General features: G+C 38.4%; 2 protein-coding genes across 3 annotated transcripts in view; both read left to right on the top strand.

The window, feature by feature from the left end:
- LOC104587685 (uncharacterized) overlaps positions 1-21,549 on the top strand; it is a 38,293-nt gene extending 16,744 nt beyond the window's left edge. Inside the window, exons 2-10 of one of the 2 annotated variants that reach the window (XM_010245387.3) lie at positions 2,546-2,589; positions 2,948-3,065; positions 3,173-3,296; positions 6,184-6,836; positions 16,667-16,949; positions 17,049-17,325; positions 19,843-20,007; positions 20,336-20,818; positions 20,909-21,549. In XM_010245387.3, coding sequence (XP_010243689.1) covers positions 2,546-2,589; positions 2,948-3,065; positions 3,173-3,296; positions 6,184-6,836; positions 16,667-16,949; positions 17,049-17,325; positions 19,843-20,007; positions 20,336-20,818; positions 20,909-21,196 — 2,435 coding nt within the window. In that variant the 3' untranslated portion in view covers positions 21,197-21,549. The remainder of the gene's footprint in view (positions 1-2,545; positions 2,590-2,947; positions 3,066-3,172; positions 3,297-6,183; positions 6,837-16,666; positions 16,950-17,048; positions 17,326-19,842; positions 20,008-20,335; positions 20,819-20,908) is intronic. The other variant, XM_088900447.1, reaches the window with a different exon arrangement.
- A 510-nt stretch (positions 21,550-22,059) lies between these two features.
- LOC104587705 (Putative AT-hook DNA-binding family protein) lies at positions 22,060-23,151 on the top strand. Its single transcript, XM_010245416.3, has one exon. It carries the CDS (start codon positions 22,193-22,195, stop codon positions 23,006-23,008), a length of 816 nt encoding a protein of 271 aa, XP_010243718.1. The 5' UTR covers positions 22,060-22,192; the 3' UTR covers positions 23,009-23,151.
- Positions 23,152-23,783: the final 632 nt, after the last annotated feature.

The following is a 23,783-nucleotide window of genomic DNA, read 5'->3' as shown; positions in this document are numbered from 1 at the left end:
AAAATCTGGAGTCATTAATATCAATGTAGAATCATTAATACCAATTCCCATAGCAGGCATCTCATTGGTAGAATTATTAATACCAATGTCAACTTCAACTACGACATGATTAGCCTAGGAAGACGATAGACCGTGCAAGTCATAACAAAAGGCAATTCTGTGACCCTTATAGCCAATTAGACACAATGAGAACACTCTTTGACAGTTCCACAACTACCACTATTTCTGCCCCCACCTCTTCCTTCCCCACTACCATCACAACCACCCCTAATATCTACACTTCTTCCCCTAACACGTTGACCACCACTATCACCCTTGGTCACTACTAAAGTAGACCTCTCAAAACAACAGAACTATCAATCTGGGGTTGGGATGCCTTCTGGATACAAGAAAACACTTTAAAAAGGGAAGGAAGATAACTACCTTCCCAAAATCTGGGCTCTCACAGGCTTAAACTCAAACCTCAACCTTAACAGGAATCTAGCAACATCCAAATGTTCTCTCTATGTTTATTGTATCTTCAAATCAGTAGAGAGAGGTCGGTAGACATTCAAGTCACTCATTAGACTTTTCAAGGTAGCATAATATTCTTATGCTCTCACCTTGTTGAAGAGAAAAATAGTCCTGATATAGTTGGTAGATCCTTGTCACATTATCTTGCCTTGAACACAACTGCCTGGCATGCTCCCAAATTTCCTTAGCATTGTCTAAAAACACGAGACTTGTTTTCCATACTGTTCCATAACGAGGTCATAATCTGTGCATTTTCTTGTACCCTTCAGGTTCACATTTAGGTTGGTCTTCCTTAATATATTTTAATTTGTCTCTTTCAATTAAGGAGAATTCCATAGATCTAGTCCATGGCACATAATTTGTAGCATTGAGCGTAGCAGTAGTTAACTGAGTGTTCATATGGTCTGATTGTAGTATTGTACTACTAGAGCAGGTTTGGGCCGCTTGGCACTACTATTGGAAGCATCCGTAGGTAAAATAAGGTACCAACCAGCAAGGGAAACTGCTACGAACACCAAACACAAGATAACCAACTCTCTAAAGAAACTTTAAGCCCAAAAAAGATGAATAGATCAACTTGCTACAATAACTTCCAGCGCTAAAAATTGAATATCGGGTCACACAATCTCTTGTAGAGTCCCAAATATCACATACACCATAAGAGGGATATTCCCACACCACAACACACAAAATCATGGACCACAACTTGTTATAGAGATGCCACACCAAAATACACATTCCTGTTTTCATGGCTAGGGCTTCAGCAAGGGGTGGCCAGTCCTTTTAAGTTCCTTTTTCTGTTTGTAGTGAACAAATGGAGTGAACTACTCCTAGGGTGCAAAACTGGGGTGTGAACAGTGACAGTCGTCAAGTTCACAGATCTGATGCCATCTAGAAACTCGAGAATAAAGTGTAAAAAGAGAAGAAAAATGCTGGGAAAAAGATTTGGTAACACTAGAGAAAGAGGAGAGAAGAATAGAGAAGAGGAAAAGTGAGAAAAGAATAAACAAAGGAAGAAGATTCGAACCAGTCTTCTTTGTTGACCTGAACTTTTAAGTCTCGTGTAATCGATGCACAAATTACATAAATACCCCTGTCCAGTGATTCTTAATAGGAGTCCTACAAAACCTTATTCAAAAGACAAAATGCCCCTTATTGGCACACATTTCAACACTTTCACAATGAATACGTTTATTTACTGTTAATGATATAGTATTAGTATAAATAGGCGATACTTTTACTGGAATACCAAATGGTGGTTCTCCTTCCAAAGGCTCCAACTGGGTGCAAAATGTACCATTGTTGACAATATTCTGCATTTGGCACTAAGGTTCTACAGTTTGCAACTACTAACTCCATCCAGGAACCTGTAGAAAGCACATCACATAGGTGAAGAAACTTGCCCAACAACCTCCATGAAATTCTGCAATGGTTAATTACATGGTTTGCGTTCTTTTGTTTCAGTTGAAAAAAATACATATCTTAATTAGCTTTCCACAGTTTAATCAAATGCACCAATCTGAGGATTTTAGTCAATACTGAACTTTGAAGGAAAAGATTGACATAGAGAAAGATGCCCTTATGGTCCTATAAAGGTGAATAAAGATTGAGCAGAGAAATCTTCATTGTTCTTCCGTTTTGGATCTCTTTACCTTTAATCCTATTACCTGCTCAATTATTGTTTTCCTAGTTCAATTATTCATTAACCATTAAAAGTGCATTACAGTTTCACTCAATGTAACAATTGCAATGACTGGATGCTGGTTAAGGACAAATTAATTTTCTGTATTCATAAAAAACAAATTAATTTTCTGTATAAGAGTTTCTGGTTCTAGATTCAGATTGTTTTAACAGTTTCCGTTTACTTATTTGTTCTGTGCATCTACATTCCCCTCCATATATTTTTGCCACTTTAAACTGGTATTTCGCACCAACAGAAATGATTTCCTAATTTGTGGATGATGCATGAAGATTTTCAGCACTAATAATGCTTCCGAAGTTTATCCTGATTTGATATTTGTCCATTGTTTAGATCCTTTTCATGAGGTGAAGAGCAGGCGAGAAAAGAAAAAAGAGGTGCGTCCTTGTTGAAAATGTCTGGGTCATTTGTATGATATAATACCTGAAATTTAGACGATTACGTATCTTAACTGTTGCTGCTCACTACTTTCTCTTTAGAATGTGATTGCTTGTTTTTAAAATCTTTTGCTATGTTACAAATCTGACTTCTTATCATCATCATCATTGGCATTTTCCTACTGAAAATTACTCAATGGTTTTAGAAACTGAAGATATAATCAAGCATGTTCTCTTTTTTTTTGAGTTGCACTATTTTTCTTATTGAGACATGAACAGAGACTTTCAGTTACTGTAAACTCAATGAAAGTTAGGTGGCTTTCAAAAAGTACTTATTTATTTTTCCTTCTCTATTCAGAGCAAGGAGACAACTGAATCCAGATCTCGAGGTCTTGGTAGTACTTCAAATCGTGGAGGTAAGGGAGGTACTGACCGTAATGTTGGACGTGGTGGCCCAACTCAGTTCAGCTCTGCTGGTATGTGCATGTAAAATCATCGGACAGGCATCCAGTAGTGAAATTAATGAACACTTTTGGTAATAGATATTCTTACTTACCAGTCCTTGGCTTAATCCTTCTGTCAGAGCCTGGAAGTTTGCGCGGTAAACCTGCATACAAGAAAGAAAATGAGGCTAATGCTTTTCCAAGTTCGTCTTCTGCCTCTGGTATGGCTGGAAATTCTACTAGTAGGCGGCCTACATCTCTCAGGTTTGCCGATCAAAGCTTCTAGTAATATGGCTTCCATGTGGTGTTGAAAAATTTTATGAGATAGAATGCCATTTTGGTGTTGAAAAATCTTATGCATTAGGAACTATTTGATTAATTGTCATGAAGTGACTCGGTACCTTTGGCCTTGTTATCTAACAAACATTAGGGTACTTGTGTTACTTTTTTTTGGTGACGTATCATGTAATATATATTATACTAGAAGAGACCAATGCGATGCATGGTCTGGTGTTAAAAAATGCCCATGTTTTATAGGGGAATGATTAGATTCAGTTTCCTAATAAAATGGAAACTGAATTGGTTGTGGATGAACTTAAATAGCCCCAGGCTTGATTTTTTTTTTTCAAATTCAAAAACCATATAATTCTAAGGGGGGTTGGGAAGCAATATGAGGAGGAGGGAGAATAAGCTGATCTGGACACCTATGTTTTAAGTATATAGAATAGATGATCCACCGTTTCCCTATGGGCTTGATAAAGGGAGCAGTCCAAGTTTGCTAGATTAACTCCTTTTCTGACCAGCAGATCCTTGGTTAAGCATTTTTCCCAGGCCACCACCCAAGCAAAAAATTTCACCTTTGAGGGAGCAGCATTTCCCAGATTTCTTTGAAAGGAAATGTGCAAACCTGCTCATTCACCAAACTATAATAAAACGAACTGACTGAGAACTCCCCCTGATTTGCTCCACCTCCACTGCCTTTAGTCTTCAGTCTTGATCAAGTGCCTTTACTTGATGATTGCTCAAAAGAGATAGCAGTTATGCAACTGAATGAACCTCCCAATCAAACTGATTTCTTCCAAAATCCAGATTCCAAGCACCCAAAGAATCATCTGCCTGATAGCATTCGGCCACTCTAATCTCTTTGTTCCCAGCCTAGACAAACAAATCAGGGAATTTGTCTTTCAACGCCAACTCATCACACCACGGTTCAAGCCAAAATCTTATTGTAGCTCCATTACCTAAGAGAAGCTTTGTCCCTTTTGAGAAGACAGGAAATGCTTTACAAATTCCCCTCCACACACCACAGCCAAAGGACAAGCATTGCATCCCAGCCATTACTCAAGCCATATTTCTCTGCTATCACGTCCCTCCACAACTCATTAGGATTTGAGCTAAATTTCCAGAGCCATTTTCCTAGAAGAACCAATTAAACCTTTTAACCCCCAGTTGTTTCTTATTAGCCTGAAGTTCAAATTTTGAACCGTTGTTTCTGCAAAAGAGCTCCTTCTAAACATCTCTTACCAGTATTCAAAATTTTCTTCGCCTCTTCCTTTGATGAGAAACGGAAGAGCCACTGCGAATTGTTCCACCTTCTTACCTCTACCCCTACTGATGTATTCCATACCCTGTTTGCCCAGCTTTGAACCCGTGAAGGCTCGAGGTCCTGTCTATCAAACCAGCCAACCAGACAAGCTTGAAGAAAATCACTTCTTTCCCCTTCCCCTTTCTCTTCAACTTCCAGAAAGAAATGATTGAGATTAGCCTTCAAAGTACAGCTTCCTCCATTCGGCCATTCCTTCCAAACTGCCTTTCCGGCTTCCTCCCAATCCCTTGACTGCCTTCCTGTCTTCTTCCTAGCCACCGTTGTTCTGAATGGTTCCACGATTTCCTATGATCCTGATCCTCCCCCCAGAACTGTTTCTCTGGCAGACTCTTCCTCCTGTCTTGCTAACACGATCTCTCATCTTCTCCTTACAAACTTGCTGGCTGGTCACTGTCTGGTCATCTCTCAACCCTTCAGTCATCTCTAAACCAATGGTAAGGTTTTGTTTTTAAGTATATAGAGTAGATTGGGAAGAGATCACCAGCGCAAAGGCACAAGGACCAACATCCCCTGGATCAACAGCTGATCAAAAGGAAAAAAAAACATCAATTAGAACAACTTTTTAACCTAACTACAAAGCAAGAAATGGACCTTCTATTGCGATCCTGGAAAAGCTAAGAAATGGACAACCACTGGCAGAAACTCCAAATCACCAAACTGGCAGAAACTCTAAATCACCAATACCCACACCACACTATCACAGAAAAAGAATTGTCTAACAATTGCTGCTTTTCTCCTCTTTAAGTGGAGGTAACACCTCGTGCCTCCTCTTAGGGTGCTTCATGCTTGTACTCTTTCTATCTCTATTTAATAAAATACCATTCATTCATCAAAAAAAAAAAAAAAACAATTCCTGCTTTTCTCCTCCCTTTCTTGCTGTCTCAATTGATGACTGCATATGGTCCAAAATCTGCCTTCCACAGCCAGAGTTGTGTTTGACCCACACTACCAAATCAGGAAGTAGGGCTTACAATTTTTGATTCTCAGTTCTTGCACAACAATGGGTAGGCTTTACAATACCGGGTAGTTGGAGATGTATTGGTGTCAGCTAATGTTGCTTTAAAATACCAAAACTCTTGCACAATAAAGTGTCTGGTGGCCATTTTTTGATTTGATTGCAAAGCAAGAAAGATGTTCTTCAGAAGCAAGTAATTTTCTTTGGACTTGGCACCTCAGCAGCTACTTGTCACCTGCTTAGAGTTTACTTCGTGAGCAAGAATGATAAAGATTTCAAATCAAACCATGAACGCATATGTTTGCACATTTATGTTTTTGTTAACCACTCAGTTACTTCAATACTTGGAAGTGCTAGGATATGGTACTTGTTGACTTGTAACTATTACCTATCTTGCAGTGGCATGCATTATAGGATTTGATTTAGTATTTTCTTTCTGAATAGAACAAAATGGCAGAACAGGATTCATGTAGTTGGGACGAGGGTTAGATGATGGTAATGATGATGATTTAGTATTGTTTGATGCTGTAGTTGGTCAAACATCAGTTTGCTCAGTACTTACATGCCTTCTTGATATCTGTTGCCAACAGTTCAGTCAGTGCTGAAAGCAAGATACAGTCAACAAGCACATGCGATGGTATTTCTTCAGCTCTGCAACCTTCTCCAGGACATCAGCCTGCCTGGTTAGGGGTCCCAGGCCAAGTTTCATTGGCTGACATTGTGAGGATGGGTAGACCGCAGAACAAAGTTTCAACCAGTACCCCGGTTGTGTCAAAAGAGGTTTCTTATGCGCAACATAATGCAGTTTTACCAAACATATCTCACCATACCATGAAACATCCACCAATTTCTGGTCCTTTGTCATCAGAATTTAATGATTTGCATTCATCTCAAGAGCTAGGTGTTGCTACAAGCCAGCAGGCTTCTGACAATGAATGGTTCTTGGTTGACAAGCCATCATCTCCTAGTGGATCCTATGTTTTAGAACCAACTGCTGACTCTGGGCCATATGCTGATCAGTCTGACCTGCATGATGATAGAGCTAGTTTACATCCGAGTGCAAAACCAGACGAAGCCCAAATATCAGGACGAGATGCTACTGTTGAAAATCTTAGCAATGAAGGTATTGAATCTACTTCTGCATCTAGTATGCGTTTGCAGGAGGACAACTCTGGTGGTGCATCCTATTTCCAGAGCATGGATTCCTATCAGCCTCATAGTCATGCTTTTGAACATCAGGAAGGTAATATATAGTAAATTGGCCATTGGAAAAATGTTCATTGTTCAAAATTAAATCGTCTCCCTGCAATTTGTTATTGTTGTTTGTTGGTTATTTGCTGACACAACCTTTAGGAGTAGGGGAGAAATGGTAAGAGTCATTGAGAACATTAAAGGGTCAATTTGAGACTGACAATTACTTTTTAAACTTAATGGATGCAAAATCTCAGTTAGAGTGTTATAGATAGACAGGTTTTTATACTGTGAGATCTTCCCTGCAACTCCATAATATTTTTCACCTGCATTATAATACAAATGGGCAAAGAAAGGATATAGAGCAGTAAAGAGTGTTGATGGTTATTTTATCATGTAATTGATATTTGGCTGGCCTGAAGGCATCTTTTAGACTTCTGTCACTAGGACTTAATATTTTTTTTTGAGCACAAGTTTCTATCATTATACACCTAGAATAAAATTTTTTTGTATGCACATGTTCTTATCCGATTCATTGCAAGCTATGATCTCTGAATACAGAATGCCACATATCAACCAGGAGTCAGACATTGCAAGTACCCAAATTCTAGAAATGTGGGCATGTCTATAGATATGCATATTTGTAGACATATATGTAAGTGGTCTTGTATATATGTAATGCTTGTGCACTTAATAATTTACCAAATGTAAGAAAAGAACAAATGCAGTGGGTCACAACAAAAGCTGTCTATGACAATGACATGCCTTTATGTACAATTTAGAAATTAGAAATATAAATGAAAGTGTGGAAATGTCAGCATGTGTCAGATTTTATGCTCAACACATCTTGGCATGAGTGTCATGCCAGCTGGTGCCTGTCCCAAAAAATCTTGGAAGTGTTCCATAAATCATGGTTTCTGAGTAAGTTCCTCAGATTAGGAGTTAATCTGCAGCTTGACCATGGTTTAAGTATTTTTGATGTGGCACTGATTTACAAACATTATTTATGCTTTCTCATAGGATTCTTGATTTAATGATGGAAATAAAAGCTGAAAATAATGGCTATTTATAGAAGTTTCACATCTACCATTCATTTAAACTAATTATACCAGCAGTGTAGATATAACAATTAAATGGCCACCGAAAATGTTTCTCTTTGCAAGGAACATGATGAAATATAATGGAGTATATAAACAGGCACAGTGTGGGGCAGTGTTTTGAATGCTTTTATTTGGAGGATTGATAGAGTAGAGTGATGTTCTATAGAAAGAACATCAATCCTGTTCAAAAACTGATAATTATATCTTTTTTGCCATGTCACAAGATCTGTTTTGTTCTAGAGTCTTGATTTGTTTTTCAGTTGCAAGGATAAACATTACTGATATCATGGTTTTCTGCTTACGTCTACAATGTTCCACCATTTGTCCTTTTAATTTGTTCTAGTTATGCAGCCTTGGACCTTCTTTTCCAGGATAGCTTGTATCTTGCCTGTTTATCAGTTTATTTTTGTACCCGATTGTTTGAATTATCTTTTGGAGGGTTTTGGATCATGTTTATTCATTTGTTTGATGGATTTGACAAAATGTGCTTGGAGAGATATTGGAAACTATGGACAATGGGTCGTATCCGATCGTGTCACTATTCTCAGTTTTAGCCATTTAGCCAATGGAAAAGTAAATGATTTTTTCCTTTCCAAAAGAGGAATTAAACAAGGTGAGCCCTTATCCCCCTTTCTTTCCACTCTTAAAGCATATTTGCTTAGTTGCCTCATTTCTAGGGCCAACAATTATGGATTTTTTAGGTCTTCAGGACTTGTGGAAGACATGTAGGTGAAGGGATGAGAGATCCATCATATGGATGGCCGAACCTTACAGGTAGGTTGGGCGAAATTTCAAAAATTTCTCTCTCTCTCTCCCATGTGGGAATCATTCCCTATTTTAGAAAACTACATTTTCAAGGATCAATCTTGAACCTAAACCAGACCAGATTTGAAACCAAAAGGTAGAAGAGGGATATATCTGATACGAAGTAGTAGTAACCCCCAACAAATGTGTTCACGCCCAAGGAGAATACCAAAAATTGCTCCCACTGAAGATGACACATCGTAGGGTGGAGCAGAATCAACAGGATGGTTCTTCAGCTAGAACTCGATGGAGGGCATGTGAGCACGATTTTTGATTATCTTTTCTCCCAAAAGATAATATCAAGAACTCTTCTTGATCGCTCCTACAGGTGGAGATCGAACTGGTAATGGCGGCAATAGCAAGAGAAGGCAAGAGCAAAAGATGGCGTCAGTCCAACTGTATGTTGTCTTCTCTCTTGAATCAGTAAAACTGAAGGATGATCTGGAGGTTCGCACTGCTTCTCTATTTATAGCCTTAAAGAGAGCATCTCCTAATCCCATTAGGAGTTTCCTAATCCAAATCTTGTATTTGGATCTGGACTCTCTTTAAGAGATAAGGATAATCCCTTATCTTATCTGCAGATAAAGATCAGCCCTGCTAATCTAATTAGGAGTTTCCTGATTCAAATAAATATTTGGATCTGGACTCTCTGAGTGGATAGGGATAATCCCTTATCATATCTGTTGATCTAAATCCTAGAACCGCCCCTCTTTAATTAATCTAATTAAGCCAGTTCGAATTGGGCTTTAGGCCCATTAAGTCCATGTGCTCACTTATTCTCCAAACTTCTGCCCAGTTGGATATCCTTGTATGGCATGGGACACAAACATTGATCTACACATCAGCCACATGGGTTCAACCTAGCCTCTGTTACAAGGCCTGGCCGAATTCACTATAGGAGACAATGAACCCCTTAGTTCATCACCATGGGCTCTTAATGGGCCCAACATTTACACTAAATGGTCCTTGGGTCAAGCCACCTTATAAAAACCCAAGGACTGTGGGTAGATGCAAGATTAGCCCATTAGGTATTACCCTCAATGGTCTTACACTTAACCTCTCAGCCCATAATGATCAAACACTGCCCGACAAGAGAGGACCTCTCCCTTGGCTGCAAGGTACAGTGTTGCACTCTCTACTCACATGGATCCCGAAAATTAAAACCTTTTGCAAACATTTTGAAACCATAATATATATATATATAAATATATTTTGCAAAAACAAATTTCAACAGTTGAAATCGACTGCCGATAGTTTTGGTTTCCATCAGAGAGAGTGCATCCCCGATCATTCACTTTGTCCGGCAAAGGGGCTATCCTGTCATTATGATCACCCACTCAGATGAATTCTCGGACTGTCCCAACATACCCAAGTTTTGACCCCCTCTAAGGATCTCACTGATTGGCATATCAAAGACAGCTCAGTCCGACACCTAGTGCAGTATCATAATCGAGTCTAGGGGTCAGGTGTAACATTCTAGTTTTGCCCATCTATCTCCTAGGTCCAGGGCAATATTGGAATTCTGGTCCGGTTCAGGGTTTCAAGAAAACCCACACTGCATGTACGTCAGGTCTCACCCTACCAGTTGAGACAAGCCACCCCAACCAATTTTGTGGCACATCAGTGTCAGCCTTGGCAGGACAAATCTCCTCAGATCTATCCAACGGCTGTGAAGATTCTAAACTAACACGAGTTTCATATGTGTCCAGTTTAAGGGTATTACATAGAAACACACCATAATAACACGAGTCAAATATGTACTTTATTCATTTACATTAAATGTCATAATGTATATCATTCTGATTGGAGCTAAGGGCATACACTGTCTAACAGTAGGAACAAAGTGATAGTATCCCATTTACAATTTCTGATTTCGTTTTGTGGGGATAGAAGAGATCAAGGAGTAGGAAACCCTCAATCTCCTAATTGGGTGTTTTGAAAGGATTTCTAACTAAAAAATCAACTTTGGATAAACTGCATTTGATGGTATTCTCTTGGAGGATAATTTTGGAGGGGAGATGTGCTGAGACTTTGGGCTGTTTTTTTTGTTTCTGTTGCCAACAAGATACTGATACCTTAGTCTTCCATTAGGAGAAAACCCACGAGTTGGCAATTTTTGGAACCCTATGGTAGATACATCAAAATCACCATCCCAACTATTTGCAGCTTTATCCCCACTATATGGTATTGGCTACGCGAATCCTATTTTTCCATTTTGTTCTGTTTAGTGTCATATCCATTGTTTAATTATGAGCTCTTAAATCATTTCTTACCACTCCCATGTCCTTTTTGGTCCAGCCCTAGCCTTTCTAGTCCCTTCATCATGTAATAGATTGCTTCTTCTTATGGTTGCTGTAGGTGGTCTTTCTATGCATATGATTTCATGACCTAACCATCTTAGTCTACTTTCTTTTGTTTTAATACCTATTGAAGATATTTCTAAGTTGCTTCAAATGACTTCATTTCTGATCCTATCCTTTCTAGTTTTTCAATTCATCCATCTCAGCATATCTATTATGCCAAAACTCTTTTTTTGGACATGCTGTATTTTGACTGTCCAACACTCTGCTTCCATACAGCATTGCTGGATTTACAATTGTTTTACAGAAATTTCCTTTTAATCTAAGTGGTATTTGCCTATCATATAAGACTCCGGATGCGCCCCTCCATTGCCCATCCCACTTTAATTCTATGGTTGTCATCCTCTTTAGTTTCTCCCTTGTTTTGAATTATCGAATGTAGGTACTGGAAAATGTTGTATTGAGTTATCTCTTGGTTTCTTATCCTAAGTGAGCCCTGATTTGCACTCCTATTATTATTATTATTATTATTAAGTTTACATAGCATATATTCTGTTTAAGTCCTTATTTTAAAACCTCTGGTTTCTAAGGTATTTGTATTTGCACGTAAACCTAATTTTGCATTAATCCTTCATTAGGTTCATCAATTGAGATAATGCTATTAGCAAACAACTAGCAACTTAGGAAATGAATTATCTCTCTCTAAGGGGTAGAAAATGAATTATCTCTCTACTGTGGTTATCTCCTTGTATACTACCTGTTTGTCTTTAGGATCCCTTCCTTAGTAACCAAAGGTTGCAGAGGATTATGAACGATTTCTTATGGGAACCAGTGGATTCCAAGAAGATATACCTCATCGATTGGGAGTTGGATTATATGAGCAAAGAAGGAGGTTTGGGATTGGATGGATTGGTGTAAAGCAGTGTTGCATAGACATGGACACAGGAGTTGGAATCAGACACGTCCAAGAGTTTGATTTGACAAGATGAGAAAGTGTGGACTCATAGACACGTCTACAAAAAGTTATGCTATTAAAATAGTTCTTATTTTTGAATTCCAATGTTATATACCTGGAAACAATGTTGTCTTTGTTACTGAATAACATTTGTTATGAAATATGGCATTCATCTTGTACATAAGCTGTTATTATATGTTGAACAAGCTATGCAGTAGAAAGCAAAAGTTGGACTTTGATGAATGTCCAACATGGAGATGTCGTTTATTTATTTGAGTTTATGCAACACTGGAACAAAAATTCAGCTAGGGATGTCAATTGGTCAGGTTCGCATGCAGGGCTACAAGTGTATCAAATAGAATTTGGATTGGTGTATATCCAATTTGAATTGATGACAGATCTTTTAGGATGAGATTTGATTTCAAATGGTTAATAATATTCTCGGATATCCAATTCGAATCTGATTTGAATCTGTGAATAGAATGTTTTCTGGTTTTGAACAACTGAACCAAAATGGTCATCTGATCTTGTACCATCATTGAAAAATGAAGAAATAAAAAGATGGAAATGGTATATCTGAAGTCTGAACAGAGGTTCAAAATATCAATACAATATGCCCCGTATTGGGCATATTTTATCGTATCTTTTGCTGGTCAATATGCTAGATAAAGAGGCAAAGGAGGTCTTGAGTTTTTAGTTGATAATAAGTGATGTGATGGGTCCCCCTATCAACTCATCAGAAAAAATATGAAAGTATATACTTTTGGTTCATTGAAACTCTTGATATGCAAAATTGTGCATATTGAGAGTATCGATACTTTGAACCATGGCCTGAACACTGTGACCCAGATTTCAGATATGTGGCTTGAGAAGAATTGGAAAACCTGATCTCAGATCTATGGTTTGAGAAACAAGAAAGCCCTATTCTCATGATATTCCAACCACCTCAAATCGTTACCTTCCTATTTTTTTTGATCAATAACAGCACTTTTATTAAAAGAGATATGTAAGATACAACCAGAAAGAAGGGATAAAATGTCTTAACATTCCCTTTCAAACCCAAAAAAAAAATATTACAGAATAGCCCAAAACAAATGAGATCTTCCCACCCCCTATTTAGCTAAGGAGTCAGCCGACTGCCTAAATGGTTACCTTCCTTCACTTGGTGACAATGATCTAGATGGTTGTTCTGGAAAAGTGGTAGATGATGGAACTTGATAGTGGTGTCATGGTGGATGATGGAAGATGGAACACAAAATTGAACTGAAGCTTTGTTGGAGAGAGAGTTTAGGGAAGGTATCCGAAGTGGTAGAAGAGGGCTGACCTGTTACCTCAATAGTGATGGGAGGAGCAAGAGGCACATCTGAAGGCGTTGAAACAACTTGCATGTCTCTGAGTCTGTCTCTGGTACCACCTTTGGATAATAGGATGGGAAGGAAAAGTAGGGGGATGAGTAGGAGGGGGAGCAGGGGTAGATGACTCGACTGGAGGAGGCTCTATAGAAGATGGTGACAATGCAAACAGCTCGTCTAAATGCTCCCCTTCAAGAGAAGTACCAAAGAAAGGAACAAGCTCTGCTTCACCTCACTTCCAGATTGCTCCATCAATCAAACGAAAATAAAAAAACAATGTTTTTAACCTTTATAGACCTAACTAAGGTTAGTCAAGCACTCAAAAGTCCCAAAAACTAGGGTTTCACCGTACTTGGCCTCTGGGGCGAAAGAGAGAAGAGGTAGCCGCACAAACCAGAGCTATCCAAACCACTTCGAACTACAGCCGCCCACTTTTGGAGATAAAATGGAACCCTCCAAGCCTTGAGTGCCACACCCAAACAGTCTTCAATCCATAACTGGAAATTCTCTAGTCGGCTAGGGTTTTGGGAAAAATATCTGCATTCCCACTTTCTTTGCAATCTTCAGCCAGATTCTGACTATCCAAACCCTCTACCAACTAGGCTAACAAGATCTCTGAATAATCAGCAATTTATCTCTCCATACACCTTTCGATTAGAAAAAAGAGTGTATGGGAAAAAAGAAAAAAAGGGAAAAAATGGAAGGGAAACCTGCTCTGATACCAATATGTGATTCAAACCAATAAAATTAGTAGAATATTTTAGAATAAAGCAAAAGAAATTAGGGAAGAAGAAGAAGACAGCAAGAAGAAGAAGGAAGATTGGAGAAGAAAGGAGAAAGAAAGGATGAGTTCGATAATCTCCTCTTTCTCCCACTTATCCTTTTTAATAAACTTGCTTAAGTTACATAATTTACAAGATTGCCCTTAAGTAGGCATCTACATCAGCACTATACTTAGAAAACATAAACAAGAGCTAAAGGCCCATAAAGAAAAGGCCCAATAAGAAAACATAACAGGAAAGAACTGGTTAGAAAGACACGAATGGGCCCTACCCCATTCGGCCTAGTCTCTCTACAATCACTAAGAAAACAGCTTTAAATGTCTATTGCAGATGATAGAAGTGCAACAGGAAGGCTTTTTTCACCCTTCTGGCAAGTGAGTCATAAGTGCATGTTGAGCTGCTAGTGAAGAACAATGCAAATAGTTCAGGGAAGCTGATTGTCATCCTGAGTTTATTTAGTGCCTGGTTCAGATAGCTGGTAGCAGTGTTGCATGAACAACATGTCCATGTTGGGCACTCATTGGAGTCTGACACGCCACATATTCTTGAAGGCACTTCTAAATAACACTCCCTTATTATCTCCTTGCTTGTTTGACATAAATGAACAGCTAATGTACAAGTGCAATATCATGTTTTGTATCAAATGTTACTTGCTAGCAATGATAAAAAATGTTACTTAGTTACAAAGGCAACATTCCAAACCCCTTTTTTGCAGATATATAATGTCAGAATTGAAAAAAAAGGAACCATCTTAATAGTATATACTTTTTCATATATGTATCTAAGAACCCATGCTCTCGAGTCTTGTGGAATCAGACTCTTGGATAAATGTCAGATTGACTCTCGTGTTTATGTCCATGCGACATGGCTGGTAGCATAAGTCACTTTTTCTTCTTCCTTTGCAAGGGAACAGGACTATCTTTAATAGAAGCAGATCATTAACAGAGGAAAGTCAGGTTGGTGAGACAGGAAATGTTTTAGAGGGAGCTATTGAGTTATAGGTGCCTGATGATTCTGATGTGGAGCCCAGCTTGACAAAGTCCATCATGCGGTAGATATATCTTTTCCCTTGGAAGTTGTGGTTGAGCAAGAGGCTTGAGTGGTGAAATCTCTCGGGATTTTTTTTTTTTTTTTCTAGGAGGTGAGGCTCTCTCAGAGAGCATGTTTGTTAAGTTGGAAGAGGAAAAGAAAGGGAAGGATGACGTTAGTGTAGCCATGTAGGTGCAATTAGTGAGGCCAGGAGAGGGGTTGAGCCTGGAAAGCAAGTTGGAAAACCTGAATGGGTTGGTTTAGGGGTCAGTGGGAAAACGGTAGAAAGAAAAGTGTCGATTCTTTAATTAAAAGGGTTGTTCCTTGGATCAGTTTAGTTTGGAGGAGGTGAAGGTGTTAGGACAGGAAGGGGTGTAAGGGGAAGGAATTGGGTGATGTAGGGACCAGGGGTATATCTCAAGTCTTTGGAGATGGAGATTGGATAGGGTTGAGTTTTGTGGCTGTTCACTCTTTTGTTTTCACGGTGTAAGAGACATGCTATACTCTATAAACTGGAGAGGGCTCTTTGTGCATATGAGTGGGGCTTCTTTTTGCTTCATCCCTTTTCCCTCTCTGTGCTCTTGTATGTTGGGCCTAGCTGTATAGGGGTTTATAAATTTATTTTGTGGAGCTTTGAGTGGTTTTTTCTCTTTTCTATTCTAGGTAGGTGGTTCCTTGTTACCTTTTTATATTCTCCTTTTGCTTCAATGAATTTTATTTGCCATAAAAAACAGTATTTTGGTGTCATAGAATATGTTTAACTACAACTCTTTCTGCCCTATCCTATTGCCACCATCTGTTCAAAAGAATGAAGATGCATAGCACTAGTTGAAAAGGGCAGAGCCCTGACCCACTTTCTTTTCCCTTATCTATTCTTCCCTTCCCTTTTCTTTTCTTTCCTTTTCTCTTTTTTTTTTTTGTTCTTCTCTTTCTTTCTTTTTCTTTCCCTTCCCTTTCTTTTCCTTTCCTTTTTTTTCCTTTATTTTTTTCCTTTTTTTCTTTCTTTTTTGTCTTTTTATATGAGGTGTGCATGAGGTGCACGAGGCATATGCCTGTACATGAGGTGTATGCCTCAGAGGTGTCAACGCCTCTTTCCTACGCCTTGGGGGCACTTGCCTGGAGGCACACCTCCAGGTGTACGCCTCCTACACCTTTTAAAACACTGGTTGGGTTGGGACCATCAGATGAACATATCTTATAATCTTGAAAGCTGCTATACTTATTGAATTTTTGCATGTCCAACACAAATATATATTTTCTCTCTCTCTCTCTCTCTTTATTTATATATATATAAGCCAGTGTGATATAACATTTATTATGAATTTCTGTATACCACTGCTCAGACTTGGCTATTTGGTTACTTGAAGAAATTTTCTTTAGGTTGTAACTTGTAAAACTGTTATTGCTTCTGGTTGTATGGAACTGTGGATTATGATAAATCTATGTTATTAATGGAAATTCTTTTCCCTACCATTTAGTTTTCTCAATGCTAGTCTGTTTCTTTGCTGAAGTTTGTGACACCATCCTCTTGAATGTTACCTAATTACTCCATATTTTCAGTTGAAGATGTCAGTGTAGCAGTATCATCAGCTGCAGCAAGCTTGCAGCAACTGCATTTGCAGGAGGAGCTAGGGGTACCCTCTTCCCAGGATAACCCTGCTGTAGTAATTCCAAATCACCTGCAAGTCCCAACTGCAGACTGTTCGCACTTGAGTTTTGGTAGCTTTGGATCTGGTATAAGTGCAACGTTGTCTGCATCATTTGCATCTAGACCCTTAAAAGGTAACTTGGAGGAGGCCTCTGTATCAGTAGATGCTTCATCAGTTGGCCACTCGGATGCTAGGTATTCTTTCTGTTCTTTACATCCACAAGTCAATTATCCACTTTTCCATTTTTTCTTACACGTGGATTATTTAATGTTTTATAAACATGTTCCTGTCAGAAATTCTGAATACTACGGAGATGAGGATATTAGATCCTCGAATGAGAATATAGTTCCAAGAGCCAGCACTGGAACTGAGGTATTCGATCCAGAATCTTCTTCACAACCAGAGGTTATGAAACAGGATACTTCTGAATCTACACATAGACACCACTACGATTTTCCATCTTCTGTACCTGGTTACACATTTGAAAACACGACACAGCCTAATGCTGGGTTTGCTTATGCACAAACAAACTCTCAGATGCAGAATCTTGCTCCTTTTTCAAGTGTTCTGGTAATTATATCGCATTTCTTTAATTGTTGATAAAAAAATTGCATTACTTCAACAAACATTTGAAATATTTTCTGAGCTAGCATTTGCAACAGGACTTTGGAAAATGTGTCTTTCTTGATAACGATTTGTTTACTTACACATCATGTTGGTTAGAAAAGCAGTATAATGTCTAGGAGTAAAATACCAGGACTGAATATTTGAAGCAATAAGCTAGAGAAGCCAAAATTAACTTTTTTTTGACTGTCAGAGAAATTTTAATTATTATGAAAGATATAGATGTGTGGGAAAGCTTAGGTATCCCTGTTCTTGGCAAAGTTTGGATGTTCCAAATTACCACCCGTATATGTTTTCCATGATAAACTGTTCCAAAAATTGTTATGAACTGCAGTACTAAGACTCTAAGATTTGGTCTCATTCTTTGAAAGGCTGATAGTACCTTCTGGGCATGTTAGAATATCTCCTGCATGGAATGTGAAGGGATTGAATAAGAAGGGGAAGGTGATTTGGGCTGCAGTTCCTCATGCCATTATATGGCCTATATTTCTGGAGATGTGATTCAGACCTCTAAATCTGAGATTAGTTTCTGAGTACAGCAACAAAAAGAAAAGAAAAAAAGGAGAAAACAACAGGAGGAAGAAGAAGGTTGAGAAGAAGAGGAAGAAGAAGAGAGTTCGATATTTATACTCTCTCTCCTCTCACTAATCTTTTATTAATCAGACTTAATCAACGTTAATTACAAGTCTGCCCTTAAGTGGGCACCCAGCTCATCAATAACTTAAAAGAAAATAAAAGGAAGCTAACAGGCCCATAAAAAAAGGCTCATTAACACATAACCAATAAAAAGAACACTACTTAACAAGAGAACAAGAACTAGAGTTTAATCGCCAAGCACTAGGGTTTAATCGACTAGGTGACAAGGCACCCTTGGAGGCTCGGCTCGCCTAATCGCCAAGCAGTATTCTATAGCATGTTATAAGAAACTTTTATATTATTAATTTTTTAGGTTATAATTATAAAATAGACATTTTTAAACTAAAATATTCATTTCGTGTGTTTATATACTAATTTCTTATTTGTTAGGGTTTAATCAACACAAGCTAAATGCTGTATTGAACCCTCAAAGACTTCAAAACCTGAACCAATAAGTAAGGAATAACATAAAATGGTGTCCAATCAACACATTTTCTTCTTTTTCTTTACTAATTTTGTGTCTTTATATACTAATGTCTTCTTCTTCTTCTTCTTCTTCTTCTTCCACCTTTTCTTTTCTTCTTTTCCTATAACAGAAATAGGGGTTCAGCCCCTATATTTTTTGAATTTTCTTTTCTTTCTTCTTTTTCTTCTCATGAATATGTTGGAATATGTTGATTTTCTTTACTTTAACATGAAGTTTATACTTTTCTTATGAAAATAATGGATATTTATCAAGGAATTATGATTATGGAACCTAGCAAACTACCCTAGGATACATGTTTCTACTTAAAACATTCCATCGCCTAGGATAGTTTTCAAGGCGCCAAGGCGAGGCTAGGCGACAAGGCGCCCCCCTGTCGCCTAGCCGCCTAAGCGATGGATTTTTTTTTATGTTGAAAATGTAGATCCTAGGGTAGTTCCCTAGGTACCATAACCATACTTAATAATTATTCATAATTTTCATAAGAAAAGTATAAAGCTCATATTAAAGTATAGAAAATCAACATATTCATGAGAAGAAAAATAAAATTCAAAAAATATAGGGGATGAACCCTTATTTTTGTTATAGGAAAAGAAGAAAAGAAAAAGTAATGGAAGAAGAAGAAGAAGACTATATGGAAGAATAAAATGTGTTGACTAGATAAAATTTTAAGTTCTTCCTTATTGGTTCAGGTTCTGAAGTCTTTGAGGGTTTAATACAGCATTTAGCAATGTTTGTGTTGATTAAACCCTAGAAAATAAGAAAACAATAAAAAGAAATTAGTATATAAACACACAAAATGATTATTTTAGTTTAATAATGTCTATTTTATAATTATAAGCTCAAAAAAGAGTGAACAAAAAAGTATTGTAAACAGGGCAAGCTGTAAATTTCTAATACTTATCCATTACTATCAGTATATTTATCTTGCTTTTCAAAGAGAAAAAAAGGAAGAAATTGGGCATCTAATATTCACCAACTTAAACTAAACTTTATTTGTAAGGGAGAGCACCACAAATTTTATATATATACAGGTGAAGTGACAGATTTTATTCTGGTTAGCTTGAGGTGATCAATCACTACCTGATCAATGCATTAGCAATTAAGATGTCCATTTTGTTGCTTGGATATATATATATATATATATATATATATATATTTTGGGGGGGGTGAGTTGGGATCAGCTTGGCGATGACTTTACCAAGTAGTTTGCATTTAAAATTACCAAAATGTTTGAACTTTTCTTTTCACTAGAAGAGGTACTTATTATTCTTTATTCTACCATAGAAGTTAAAATAATTGTACTTTTGATGGCGACTTTCTGCGTTTGCATGTTATTGCAGCAAGCATATACAAGTTCTTTACCAAGTAATTTGTTGGCATCAAATGTTCAACCAGCAAGAGAGTCTGATAATTCCTACTCACCCTTCCCTTCAACACAATCAATGCCCACAAAACCCAGCAATGCAGTATCTTCTTTTAGTGGTCCAACCCTGTCTATGCCAGAGGTATGCCACCCTCAACAGTAATGTCTTTTGATTATTCAAGATCCAGTTGACTTGGTTCAAGCAGTTGGTTTCCTGTTTCTAAGAATATTTTGAATGTCAAAATTAAGTCACAACTCAAAATATTTGTGATTTATGTTACTCAAAATTAAGCCATTGGATCATTTAATCTTTTTTGCTGAACCTTGGAAATGACAACATGGAGTTTCATATTACTTTCAATGATAAAATTTAATTGGTCTCTGAAAAATATTTGTGATTTATATTACTGAAAAATTTGTGCTATTATGTTCAGCCAATAATCTTACTGTATTTTTCTTCAATTGTGTAGGCAGTGAAGCCAGGCATTTTTTCTACTCAGCCAACTGCACAAACCCTGCCTGGTACTAGCATTGCCACAGTACCCACTCTTCCTCAACACCTAACAGTGCACCCTTATTCACAACCAGCTCTTCCTTTGGGGCATTTTGCAAACATAATTGGCTACCCTTTCCTGCCTCAGAGCTATACGTATATGCCCTCTGCTTACCAGCAAGCATATGCAGGTAACAATGCGTACCAACAATCTCCGGCTGCAGTACACAATACTGGTGTAAAGTACACCCTCCCACAATATAAGAATAGTGTTTCTGCAAGCAGTTTACCTCATTCTACTGCTGTTGCTTCTGGTTATGGAGGCTTTGGGAATTCAACCAACATTCCTGGAAGTTTCCCACTGAATCCTTCTAGCACACCTGCAAGCACAACAATTGGTTATGATGACGTTATAAGCTCTCAGTACAAGGATGGCAACCATTTTATCCCTCTTCAACAGGTATTAACTCGTTTTAATCTCTATCTTGTGGAGGTTGTTATTGGTGTCATATGATATGCCATATTATAGTTTGGGTTTCTATGTTGACAGAATGACAACTCTGCAATGTGGGTGCATGGGCCTGGTTCAAGAACTATGTCAGCTCTTCCAGCTAGCACATATTACAGTTTTCAGGGACAGAGCCAGCAGCATGGTGGATTTCGACAGGCTCAGCAACCTTCACAGCACTATGGAGCTTTAGGATATCCAAATTTCTATCAGTCTCAACCGAGGGTCTCACAGGAACATCCACAGCAAAACCCAAATGATGGAACACTTGCTGGTTCTCAGGGTGTACCAACTAAGCAATCACACCAGATCTGGCAACATAACTACTGATCATCTCTCAATGGTTTTTCAGGGTCTTGTAGTAAGTTGAATGTAGCCAGTCAAGATGTAGTTACGGTTAGATGAAATGTGTCTTTGAGTGTTTGGTTCTGATCAAACTGTACATACTTGAAAAAGCACTTGAATGGCTACTGCCCTGTGCCTTTGAAGTTGTATTGTATGTCTGTTATCGAGGTGTTTTTCTTGAGGTAGGAGCATGCTGCTAATCTGAGCTTAGTTTTTTTTTTTTTTTCTTTGTTTTGATAGCGAGGGAAAGGCTCTGTTTGGATAATACAGGTCCTCTGTAATAGTTCAGTAATGGATATTACCTAACCAGAGTTTTTGTCCCCCAGATTGTGTACTAACCATTCGAAATTCTTCTTTCAGAGGCTTTATTTATTTATTTTTGCCACCTTTGTATTTTTCAAAGCTTTTGAACCGTTGTTATGTCCAATAGTGAAACTTTGTGTTCTCAGCATCTTAAGTAACAAATTTGCAATAAACAATGAATGCTCGTAGGTTATTTTTCCGCCAGAATTTGTGAGGAACATGAATTGTACGTTATTGAACCTACTTGATGCAGTCTTGTGTTCAATTGAGACCATCATTCATCAGTCATGTATTGCCTTTTTTATCACTAGCAAGTGCAGTGAATGCTGTCACGTGTCTCATTTTTTATGTTGCTCGGTAATTATCTTGGTTGGTGATTACTGATTACTCAGGTTCCTAGAGATGATTATTTTTAATGGGCAATTGGGTATCTGTTGGGAAAGGCGAAGTACATGAATACCAAATCTGTTGAAAGGTAGGCAGGGAGAAGAATACAATACTGCTGGTAATGGAAAGTTTGGTTTTACTTAACCATCTCCTAATCCCCATGACTTCAATTTCTTTTGGGTTCCTTCCTAGTACAACGATGGGTACAAATGGCCTACTTGAACTCTCATCCCGAACACATTTATTTTAGCAGACATCTTTGTGGTGTGGTGGTGCACAAGGAATGCATGAATGGCCGGCGCAGATCTAGCAGCAGCGGTTTCTGTTGGATCCAAGGGAATAACTGATTTAACCCCAGAAGCAGATAAAGGCAATAACTGCAGGCCGTGCCTTGACGGACGAGGATTGCTAGTTGGACTTGGTCCCAAGGTGACAAAGCCAATGCCAGCAGTGGCCGTTGCAGCAGCAGAGGGTAAGTCCATCAAGCGGCCTCGTGGTCGGCCAGCTGGCTCCAAGAACAAGCCCAAACCTCCCATCATCATCACTCGAGACAGTGCCAACTCCCTTCGTGCTCATGCCATGGAAGTCAGCTCTGGTTGTGATGTTGGCGAGAGCATAGCCAACTTTGCCAGGAGGAAGCAACGTGGCATCTACATCCTCAGTGCAACTGGGTGTGTCATGAACGTTACACTGAGGCAGCCTGCCTCTTCTGGTTCCATTCTGACACTCCATGGACGTTTTGAAATCCTCTCCTTGCTTGGTTCCATCTTGCCTCCACCAGCCCCTCCAGGCGTCACAGGCCTGACAATCTATCTGGCTGGTGGTCAGGGCCAGGTCGTAGGTGGTAGTGTTGTGGGTGCTCTCATAGCCTCAGGACCGGTGGTAATAATGGCAGCGTCATTCATGAATGCAACATTTGATCGTCTCCCACTGGATGAAGATGAAGTAGCCACTGTGCATAATCAGCATCACCCACAGAACCATCTCCATCACCATCATATGGACCTGTCCAACTTGTACGGAATGCCTCCCAATTTGCTCACTAATGGTGGTCTAAGTCCAGAGATTTACTCTTGGGCACCAGGGCGCCAGATTACTAAGACTTAGCTGAACTACAAATTCCCTTGATTCTGCATTTTCTCAAGTGTTGTGTGTTTAATTTCATAGTGAATTTCTGGCTTCATCCTTAAAACATTATAGGCTTTTTACATTTCCAAGATTTAGGTCTTCTTGGATGTAAATGATGCAATCCCACATAAGTTGTATCAGTCCAATAAGAAACCACTTTATCTAATCAAATTCTCTCCATGAATCACTTTCATTTTCTCTTCTTCAACTACATATTCCTAGGTAATACAGAAGTTGAGCTCTGTTTTGGCACAGCAGGGCACATCGGGCAAGGCAGCAGTCATAGAGCTGATGCTTGTTCATGGCCACCTATTTCCTGATTGTGTAGATTCCCATGCCATACAAAGGTGGTAACAAAAACATTTAAAATTGGATAAGAGTGTATCACAAATAGAAATTGTTTTGTTGTCACTTCCAATGTTTAGTTGATTGAGTATAACAAATTGGGATCCCTGTTTGTTTTTTTGGGGAAGGTAAGTGCATTTATTCACTTTCTTTTAATTTCTAGGTAAATAAGATAATAATGACTGTTACCATAAAAATTTATTATTAAAAGGGACAGTTTTATCTCATTCAAGTATTGATAACTTTCCTTCCAGGCGGGAAAGTTACTTATCCGCTTACGAGATGTGTTCCACTTACACAGGGAAAATAAATTTTCCATGAACCCTACATAAATCTGAAAAAGGAACAATGGTTATCTTGGTCAATGGGAACCAAAATCCCATTGATCAACATTTTCCCCTCTCAAAAT

The sequence above is a fragment of the Nelumbo nucifera genome, chromosome 3 (assembly GCF_055504915.1).
Source record: "Nelumbo nucifera cultivar China Antique chromosome 3, China Antique-T2T, whole genome shotgun sequence".
Taxonomy (NCBI): Eukaryota; Viridiplantae; Streptophyta; class Magnoliopsida; order Proteales; family Nelumbonaceae; genus Nelumbo; species Nelumbo nucifera.
The sequence above is the reverse complement of the archived record's forward strand: the minus strand, read 5'-3'. Positions and strand labels throughout refer to the sequence as shown.